The sequence below is a fragment of the Staurois parvus genome, unplaced genomic scaffold, assembly GCF_062004578.1.
Source record: "Staurois parvus isolate SC_StPar_1 unplaced genomic scaffold, SC_StPar_1.0 ptg000358l, whole genome shotgun sequence".
Classification (NCBI taxonomy): Eukaryota; Metazoa; Chordata; class Amphibia; order Anura; family Ranidae; genus Staurois; species Staurois parvus.
Genome location: NW_028318154.1, coordinates 2181691 through 2192500, shown reverse-complemented (window position 1 = coordinate 2192500; position 10810 = coordinate 2181691). Strand labels below are relative to the sequence as shown.

Sequence of the window (10810 nt, the reverse complement as noted above, 5' to 3'; positions counted from 1 at the left end):
AGGTAGGTAGAGAGAGAGAGAGAGCACGAGGCAGGTAGAGAGAGAGCACAAGGTAGAGAGAGAGAGAGAGAGCACGGGGCAGGTAGAGAGAGAGAGCACGGGGCAGGTAGAGAGAGAGAGCACGGGGCAGGTAGAGAGAGAGAGAGCACGAGGCAGGTAGAGAGAGAGAGAGCACGAGGCAGGTAGAGAGAGAGAGAGCACGAGGTAGGTAGAGAGAGAGAGAGCACGAGGCAGGCAGAGAGAGAGAGAGCACGAGGTAGGCAGAGAGAGAGAGAGAGAGCACGAGGTAGGCAGAGAGAGAGAGAGAGAGCACGAGGTAGGCAGAGAGAGAGAGAGAGAGAGCACGAGGTAGGCAGAGAGAGAGAGAGAGAGCACGAGGTAGGCAGAGAGAGAGAGAGAGAGAGCACGAGGTAGGCAGAGAGAGAGAGAGAGAGAGAGCACGAGGTAGGCAGAGAGAGAGAGAGAGAGCACGAGGTAGGCAGAGAGAGAGAGAGCACGAGGTAGGTAGGCAGAGAGAGAGCACGAGGTAGGCAGAGAGAGAGAGAGAGCACGAGGTAGGTAGGCAGAGAGAGAGCACGAGGTAGGCAGAGAGAGAGAGAGCACGAGGTAGGTAGGCAGAGAGAGAGCACGAGGTAGGTAGGCAGAGAGAGAGAGAGAGCACGAGGTAGGTAGGCAGAGAGAGAGAGAGCACGAGGTAGGTAGGCAGAGAGAGAGAGAGCACGAGGTAGGTAGGCAGAGAGAGAGAGCACGAGGTAGGTAGGCAGAGAGAGAGAGAGCACGAGGTAGGCAGAGAGAGAGAGAGCACGAGGTAGGCAGAGAGAGAGAGAGCACGAGGTAGGCAGAGAGAGAGAGAGCACGAGGTAGGCAGAGAGAGAGAGAGCACGAGGTAGGCAGAGAGAGAGAGAGCACGAGGTAGGCAGAGAGAGAGAGAGAGAGAGCACGAGGTAGGCAGAGAGAGAGAGAGCACGAGGTAGGCAGAGAGAGAGAGAGCACGAGGTAGGCAGAGAGAGAGAGAGAGAGCACGAGGTAGGCAGAGAGAGAGAGAGCACGAGGTAGGCAGAGAGAGAGAGAGAGCACGAGGTAGGCAGAGAGAGAGAGAGCACGGGGTAGGCAGAGAGAGAGAGAGAGAGAGAGCACGGGGTAGGCAGAGAGAGAGAGAGAGAGAGAGAGCACGAGGTAGGTAGAGAGAGAGAGAGAGCACGAGGTAGGTAGAGAGAGAGAGAGAGCACGAGGTAGGTAGAGAGAGAGAGAGCACGAGGTAGGTAGAGAGAGAGAGAGCACGAGGTAGGTAGAGAGAGAGAGAGCACGAGGTAGGTAGAGAGAGAGAGAGCACGAGGTAGGTAGAGAGAGAGAGAGCACGAGGTAGGTAGAGAGAGAGAGCACGAGGTAGGTAGAGAGAGAGAGCACGAGGTAGGTAGAGAGAGAGAGCACGAGGTAGGTAGAGAGAGAGAGCACGAGGTAGGTAGAGAGAGAAAGCACGAGGTAGGTAGAGAGAGAGAGCACGAGGTAGGTAGAGAGAGGGAGAGAGCACGAGGTAGGTAGAGAGAGAGAGCACGGGGCAGGTAGAGAGAGAGAGCACGGGGCAGGTAGAGAGAGAGAGCACGGGGCAGGTAGAGAGAGAGAGCACGAGGCAGGTAGAGAGAGAGAGAGCACGAGGCAGGTAGAGAGAGAGAGAGCACGAGGTAGGTAGAGAGAGAGAGAGAGAGCACGAGGTAGGCAGAGAGAGAGAGAGCACGAGGTAGGCAGAGAGAGAGAGAGCACGAGGTAGGCAGAGAGAGAGAGAGCACGAGGTAGGCAGAGAGAGAGAGAGCACGAGGTAGGCAGAGAGAGAGAGAGAGCACGAGGTAGGCAGAGAGAGAGAGAGAGCACGAGGTAGGCAGAGAGAGAGAGAGAGCACGAGGTAGGCAGAGAGAGAGAGAGAGAGAGAGCACGAGGTAGGCAGAGAGAGAGAGAGAGAGAGAGCACGAGGTAGGCAGAGAGAGAGAGAGAGCACGAGGTAGGCAGAGAGAGAGAGAGAGAGAGCACGAGGTAGGCAGAGAGAGAGAGCACGAGGTAGGCAGAGAGAGAGAGAGCACGAGGTAGGCAGAGAGAGAGAGAGCATGAGGTAGGTAGGCAGAGAGAGAGAGAGAGAGCACGAGGTAGGTAGGCAGAGAGAGAGAGAGAGAGCACGAGGTAGGTAGGCAGAGAGAGAGAGAGCACGAGGTAGGTAGGCAGAGAGAGAGAGAGCACGAGGTAGGTAGGCAGAGAGAGAGAGAGCACGAGGTAGGTAGGCAGAGAGAGAGAGAGCACGAGGTAGGTAGGCAGAGAGAGAGAGAGCACGAGGTAGGTAGGCAGAGAGAGAGAGAGCACGAGGTAGGCAGAGAGAGAGAGAGAGCACGAGGTAGGCAGAGAGAGAGAGAGCACGAGGTAGGCAGAGAGAGAGAGCACGAGGTAGGCAGAGAGAGAGAGAGAGCACGAGGTAGGCAGAGAGAGAGAGAGAGCACGAGGTAGGCAGAGAGAGAGAGAGCACGAGGTAGGCAGAGAGAGAGAGAGCACGAGGTAGGCAGAGAGAGAGAGAGCACGAGGTAGGCAGAGAGAGAGAGAGCACGAGGTAGGCAGAGAGAGAGAGAGAGAGCACGGGGTAGGCAGAGAGAGAGAGAGAGAGAGAGAGAGAGAGCACGAGGTAGGCAGAGAGAGAGAGAGAGAGAGAGAGAGAGAGAGAGAGAGAGCACGAGGTAGGTAGAGAGAGAGAGAGCACGAGGTAGGTAGAGAGAGAGAGAGCACGAGGTAGGTAGAGAGAGAGAGAGCACGAGGTAGGTAGAGAGAGAGAGAGCACGAGGTAGGTAGAGAGAGAGAGAGCACGAGGTAGGTAGAGAGAGAGAGAGCACGAGGTAGGTAGAGAGAGAGAGAGCACGAGGTAGGTAGAGAGAGAGAGAGCACGAGGTAGGTAGAGAGAGAGAGAGCACGAGGTAGGTAGAGAGAGAGAGCACGAGGTAGGTAGAGAGAGAGAGCACGAGGTAGGTAGAGAGAGAGAGAGAGCACGAGGTAGGTAGAGAGAGAGAGAGAGCACGAGGTAGGTAGAGAGAGAGAGAGAGCACGAGGTAGGTAGAGAGAGGGAGAGAGCACGAGGTAGGTAGAGAGAGAGAGCACGAGGTAGGTAGAGAGAGAGAGCACGAGGTATGCAGAGAGAGAGAGCACGAGGTAGGCAGAGAGAGAGAGAGCACGAGGTAGGCAGAGAGAGAGAGCGCGAGGTAGGCAGAGAGAGAGAGAGAGCACGAGGTAGGCAGAGAGAGAGAGAGAGAGAGAGCACGGGGTAGGCAGAGAGAGAGAGAGAGAGAGCACGGGGTAGGTAGAGAGAGAGAGAGCACGAGGTGGGTAGAGAGAGAGAGCACGAGGTGGGTAGAGAGAGAGAGCACGAGGTAGGTAGAGAGAGAGAGAGAGAGAGCACGAGGTAGGTAGAGAGAGAGAGCACGAGGTAGGTAGAGAGAGAGCGAGCACGAGGTAGGTAGAGAGAGAGCGAGCACGAGGTAGGTAGAGAGAGAGCGAGCACGAGGTAGGTAGAGAGAGAGCGAGCACGAGGTAGGTAGAGAGAGAGCGAGCACGAGGTAGGTAGAGAGAGAGCGAGCACGAGGTAGGTAGAGAGAGCGAGCACGAGGTAGGTAGAGAGAGCGAGCACGAGGTAGGTAGAGAGAGCGAGCACGAGGTGGGTAGAGAGAGAGCACGGGGTAGGTAGAGAGAGAGAGCACGAGGTGGGTAGAGAGAGAGAGAGAGAGAGAGAGAGCACGAGGTAGGTAGAGAGAGAGCGCGCACGAGGTAGGTAGAGAGAGAGAGCACGAGGTAGGTAGAGAGAGAGAGAGCACGAGGTAGGTAGAGAGAGAGAGATACTTCCAGAACTTTAACAGAACCTGTGACAAGCTACTTCAATATACCCAGATGAGAGCATGGCGTTTTGTGTGTCATGTCGGGCTGGGCACAGACTGCTCACAGTGTATTTGATTATGTGACCAGATCTAGGGTGTGCAGTAAAACAGCTTTTTTCATGGCCATAGTTTTATCATCTGCCTCATGTACCTCTTCATGTTTTAAAAGAACTGCCCATGTGGTCCATTAGAAAACGTCCTGCTTATTGCATCTTTGATATAGGGTCCAGTAAAATGCACGTTGACTCACGTTACGTGGCAACACACGTAAAACCAGAAATGTGCAGGCAATATACCGCCACCTCAATCATGCAGGTGTAAACTGGACCTCAGATTAAGCTTTTCTTCAATTCAGATTCTGTTTGTAGAACTGCTATTAAACCCAAAACTAAAAATGTAAGATATTGCAGCTTAAAAATCATTAGATGTGGTGGCTGCATTTGATTTCTTCTCGTTGGCTTTTCCCCCTCTGTCTTCACCTGGTGATCTGGATGAAAGAGCACAGGAGACACCTTTGGACAGCAGCATTGTCAGTCTGGGGAGAGGGGAGTCTTAGACTTATTAGCAGATTTAGAAACACTAACAAATTGAAGCCAAGCTCTAGCTCACACTGAAGTTACACAAGCAGTTACAGCAACTTTTTTTTTCTGAGGGGTAAAGGTTTTACATGAATAAATAAAAGCTGATCATTGTAAACACGCCTGTCAGCGGTAAACGGTTTGTCTTAATGGATACATTTGCAGGAGAGCTTGATCTTTTGAAAACCAACAGACTTGCTGGCCAGATAACTAGATGAAAGGACAGAAAGCCTAAGAGAGAAAACTAATACAGTCATCACACGTAAGAATTGGTAAACTGCAATATAATAAATGCCAAATTCCTTTTGGGTTTGATAACACTTTAAGTTACTGATGAGTCTCAATGTTACAATCTGTCCTTTTACAAGTTGTTTTTTGGGACAGTTCTACATCAGGCATACACGCTTTGTTCTAGATCCAACAGATCTGGATAACATATGTCAATAGGTAAAGAAAAAAAAGATAAAGTCAAATGTCAGTCCCTATTGATGCTCTGCAATCACAGCTTGTATTTGAAGAGTATCCAGTACCAGGAACTGAAGCAAATCATACATCATTGTTGGCTATTTTGCAAATTTGAATGCAATCCATCTTACAGATACATTCCCCCAGAATGGTGTACCTGACATAAATCAAAAACTGCTTAAGGTTCGTGAGAAATAACCTTGCTTGCCGTACCAGGCAGCAATTAACTTTTTTAACTCATATGTTATAAAGCTTTCATCACTCAGCTGAGGACCTGTCATTATTTGTTTCCTGTCATGAATTTTCACTGTCCAGCCTTTCAGAAAGCAATTACTTTTGTGGGCAGCACCGCTAAGCTGGAGTTGGAAGAGTCAGATGAAAGGAAATAAGCTGGGCTTATTCCACCTATGATGCCCATCTGCCTTTTTACTTTGCTGCCCAGGAAAGAGGCCCCATCATCTGTTCAACATGTCAAAGGCTGATGGAGTACCATCTGCAAAGCTTGCCGAACAGACAGGAAGAACACAGGTGTCCATGTTAACTGGTGTGCGTTTCCCCTACACATCTCACTTGTGCTTCAAATGACATGGACAGAAGGTGATGATATCTAGAGGCAGGATGGTATTGTAAGAAAACATCTGTGAAAATGGAGGAGATGGATCATTTGTATTATGGAAAAGGTTAAAAAACAATATCCTCACCAAAAAGAGTAAAGAAAAAGAGCTAAGGCAACTTAGGACTTGTTAGACTCCATGTACACTGAAGCTGATCAACTCACGTTTAGGAGCTTTTCTGAGTTTTTTTCAGCAGCCCCTGAACTCTCCCTAATGTTTTCCTATGTGTCCATGTACACTATGTCATTTACAGTCAGTTGAGTTTACAGTCGTTTTTTTGAACGCACCAAACTTGCATTCAGGAGTAAATGTGATCAGCGTTCAAGCGTGTGTATGGGCAGCACAGTGACTAAATGGTTAGCACTTCCGCCTGGCAGTACTAGGGTCATAGGTTCGATTCCCAACCACGGCACCACCTGCCTGGAGTTTGCATGTTCTCCCTGTGCCTGCGTGAGTTTCCTCTGGGTACTCCGGTTTCCTCCCACACTCCAAAGACATGCTGGTAGGTTAATTGGATCCTGTCTAAAATTGTCCCTAGTATGTGTATGTATGAATGTGAATTAGGGACCTTAGATTGTACACCCCTTGAGGGTTAGGGACTGATGTAAATGTACGATATATTTGTAAAGCGCTGCGTAAATGGACGGCGCTATATAAGTACCTGAAATAAATAACCGCGGCTAACCGCGATTGGATTTTTTTTTTAACTCTTCCATTTCCAGATGCTGTCCACAGCCTTTTTATCATGAAAAATGCATGCAAAGCATTTTCCTGGTACTCAAATGGACCTGGTACACCATACTTTGAGGTTTTGCATTAAAATAAATATGTCATACACTGCTGCAATAATTTCTGCACATAAATAAGCTGGAACACATCCAAACACCACAAAAAAAAAAAAAAAAAAAAAAAACTGCTAATCTCAACAAACACTGCTATCTCTGCTTCTTCTCTCTCTATCTCAAAATGTCTGAAATAGTTATTTTACAATTTTTCTGAGCATTCTGGGTATTTTGGAATGTCTCCTGAGGTTATCTTTAAAAAACGCTTCTAAACGCAAACGCTCATAAACGGGCATAAATTCGGTATTCAAATGCGGCTAAACTGACTTTTTTTAACCTACATTTTCCAGCAGTCAGTTTCCATCATTCAGAAGTGTCCCGTGTACATGGGGCCTTAGAAGCAAGAATTGTAACGAACGAGAATGAATTGGTAACAAGGGGAGTAAAGGGAGTCAGTGCTTGGCACAACTGTTGGAAAACCAGCTGCGTATCCCTCACAGCTACACGTGGAGAATGGTGGAGGAGTGCAAAGAAAGCAGACTCTCTTAGCACACAACCACTGCCTACAAGAACTGATAAACAAAAGGATTAAAAAGAAAGACGCACCCTCTACTAGCTCCCGACTTCCCTTCAGATTCTAAAAACAGGTGCCCATTTTTATCTAAAGAATTCAAGTATAGAACACATAAAACCAATGTGACTGTGTAGAGATTTGTAGAATTTAACATGCAATGACTGAAAATAGAAGCATAACGCACACTGACTGGTAAGCATTTAACAGACTCCCACCCATTTCATTAGAAAACAGCGAGAAGTCATTCATTAAAAATAATGCATTTTGTTGATTCACTTCGGAATAATAAAATTAGCAGAAAGTAAAGTGCCTGCATTTTCAGTATTGAATGTAAAATACTGTAGTGTGCATTGAGAGAAGGGAAAGATCTATGGGAGGTAAACAATCAGCTGCTGCCCCCACAGCTATGTATGATTATCAGTGGAATAGACAGGCCCTTGGGATCCTGAGGTAGATTATTTTCCAAGGCCTGCAGTGGTGACAAAGATAAGAGGAAAGATACCAAATTCCAGCATAGTAATGCAGGTGTGCAACCCGCTCCGTTATCTGCAAGGACCTATGACAGCACACTTGGCTAATTTATCTGTCTAGTTGGGTTCTAGAAAAAAAAATGCCAAAAGACTTTTTATTGGGCTTGCTGCATGTAAGCAGCGTACAACTGTAACCAGAAAAAGAAGCGTATTTCATTAAAATGTTATTGTGGAATTATCCTCTTACAACAGAAGGCATCCACACATCATCACTTCATTAATATTGAGCACACAAATGGTCCTCATTTAAAGATGGCAGGTGGAGATATGCAAATTAAGTTTTTATGCCCTCTGGTCATCTGTAGATTGGAAACCATTAGTTTTAGCACATGAAAAGCCTAAATATAGGGCACCATGTTTCCAACTTGCATACAGATAATTTAAGTGTATTAGCCAAGCTTAGTAAAACTAGGAATTTTATGGAGTAGGCATGGTGGAATACCACTTTCACAACATAAGTTTGCGTTAAAAATTTTAGACAAAAATAAAAAAACAAAAAAAACACACATTATGGCCCTCTACAGTAAAAATTGTATGCCATCGGGAAAAAAAAAAAAAAAAAAATGATCACACATTATGGCCTTCTATAGTAAAAATGGTATGCCATACAAGCCTACTGATATTGTTTGAAGACAAATAATACTACTTTTGCACAGTAATGAAGTGTGGGAATGGCAAAAAAAGAAATACACAAATACTTTTTTACCTGCTGTAGCATCGGTCTGATCCTGCAGCTGTCCCCCACTGGCTCTAAGCCCAAGAACTGAGTGATCACATGACCATTGATCACCCAGTTCTTGGGTCTGTTCTGAGCAGAGAGGTGACTGACAGTCACAGGCTCTCTGCTCTGCCCCTCCAGCTCTCACTGGAGTGCAGGGCTGTGAAGGAGGAGTGAGTGGCTGTCTCAGGCTCTCGGCAGGGTGCTGAGAGGTTGAATCAGCTGCATGTGAGGCATCAGGGTGGAGCGTGACATTATTGCTGGGATCCCTGCAGAAACATCAGGAACTGGTTTGAATTGTATGTGCTGTAAAGCACCTTGTAAATGTTCACCGCTATAGAAAAGCCTGTAATAAAATACATTTGCACACACCAAGTGTTGTTCTAAATAAGGTTAACAGAGCTGACTGTAAAATTTATATCTAAAAGAATTAAATAAAACATATAAAAACTACTCACCCTATAATTTCTACAGGCAGGATTGAAGGCATTTGTTCCACAGACAAACAATGTTTCTTCATCCCTTTTTAGTAAAACCTTAATAAAATTATGACATTCATCCTGCAGAAAGGAAAAAAAAACAAACATTTTTTTAGGTCCATCAAGATGCCATTACATCAACCAGTATATTTATTCTGCCTTGTCTAACCTACCGTGATTCCTTTCAACATTCTTGTTTACTCAGCCATTATTAGGTGTCTCATTGTGCAGGACATCTCTGTGGTTTAGATGTGTTATTGTTTCTTGCTATTCATAAATTATGAAGGCAGTCAGCTACGCTTTGCAATGGAGATGGGTTCAAATACTACTATTGACACCAGTTATCTCAGGGGTGAGAATAGTGATTGGAGCAGGATTTCTAATGTGCTCACCTGAGAGCAACTGACCAAAGACATGAGGTTGATGCCGGTTTCAGGACACTGACTGGTTTGGGCTCATAGATCAACTCATTCATGGATGCCTGAATCTACTCCAGTCATTTTCAACATCTTAAAATTTCCACATTCTGGCCTGTCAATATCTATGTTTTTCTTCGTAATCGTAGAGGTTCCAGTTGGGTGGCCTTATCAATAGGAAGTTATTAAATGCCAGGCATGATGCCTAAAGCGGTCACTCTCTGTTAGATGAATAGTCAGTAAGGGGTAGAATGCAAAAAAACAAAACAAAAAACAAAACAAAAACTTGACAGGGATTCTGTTTCTATCCAAAAAGTGCACAAAGGGATATCTGAAAATGCTTTTACACCTTGGACATCAAGCTGATCCTCCGATTTCTGTATTATAAAGTCAGAATGTTAGTCTGCATGCTTGCTGGAAGTGGGCGACTTAGAAAGTACTCAAGTAATTACATCAGCACTACAGCCAATCAACTAGCATTTTCAGAAGAATATCAGAGAAGCCATTCTCCATATTTCTCCTGGCTGAGGTTTCTTTCAGAAAATAAAACTTATTTTTGGTTAATACAGAAAACATTGCTGCACCCTTCCTTCTGTTAATGCTAATCCCATTCCTAGGGTCTTGTTCAGGATTCATTTTAACATGATATTTATCAGTAAACAAGACACTGTTCTGCAATTTAGAGTCACCAAGTTAATTGAAAAAATAATTACTGCTGGAGCGGTGTGTGCTGTGATCCATAACACATCACAGGCTCCCAGCACAGATAAGCGTCTAAAGGGTAACCTTTGGTGTCAGGCAGAGAAATGGAAACTGCCTACCTTATGCTTTCCCTTCATTCTGCAGGTGTCAACATCCGGCTGCTTGGATTTCCATGTCAGTTTCTGCAAAGATCAGGTGAGAAGAAAATCAATTAGCACTCCAGAGACTGCCAGGTCTTTGATTTTTAATGTCAGAGTTGAATTTGGGAAACAAGCTGCAGGACAGAGGTTTAAGCGATGCAAGCATCTCCCTTGTGATTAATTGTCATCTATTTAAGGCATCATATAATGCAATGTTTGAAACGTCCAACATGTTCTCTTTGACAGGTATATGGTCACTTGGGCAATACCGCCATGCTAGGCTGTGCCAGTTGTTGATTGCCTGTCTGTACAGATCCCCAGAAAGCTTGCTTTGCTACCTCTTTACTCGGCAGACCAGGATAAAACATATTTACTGTTTTACGTTTGTGTCACTAATAAACACACTATTGTACCTGGAAGATGTAAAAATGTCACACCGAAAGAAAAATGGTATCAAAATGAATAGAGGCACCGACATGACACACTTAGTTGTATCAAGGGATGGCTTCATGAATGTTCTCCTCCTAGCTCTTTGCACCACAGGCATAACAATATGTTAATGAGGCATACAGCTCTAGCAGGCCATATAGAAATCCCTGGGTAGTGTTTCACAGCATCAGCATAATAACACAGAGAAGTACAAAGTTGAAGAAAGAGATGCTCAGCATTCCAAAGGAGGATTTCTGCCTCTTTGATGTGAGCTCCATTATCTATATAACAGATAAGACCTGGGAGTGATGCATTTTCAAGACGCTGTATAGGATTCTTAACTGGTGCCTGTAGATATTACTTAACATATAGCAGAGGGGTTTTAAGATGTGTAAGTATTGGGGTATAACCAACTCTTCACAAGCTTTTCCTAAATTAGTGTTGTTTAAAAGAATTTTATAAAGTACCTGACCATTAAAGTGCT

At 45.7% G+C, this 10810-nt stretch overlaps 1 protein-coding gene across 5 annotated transcripts in view; it reads right to left on the bottom strand.

Annotated features, from left to right (window-relative positions):
• SEMA6A (semaphorin 6A) overlaps positions 1–10810 on the bottom strand; it is a 273665-nt gene that overhangs the window by 144609 nt on the left and 118246 nt on the right. For all 5 annotated transcript variants that reach the window (XM_089684826.1, XM_089684822.1, XM_089684823.1 and 2 more), the window contains exons 5-6: positions 9877–9939; positions 8619–8720 (exon numbers count right to left, since the gene is read on the bottom strand). In XM_089684826.1, coding sequence (XP_089540952.1) covers positions 8619–8720; positions 9877–9939 — 165 coding nt within the window. The remainder of the gene's footprint in view (positions 1–8618; positions 8721–9876; positions 9940–10810) is intronic.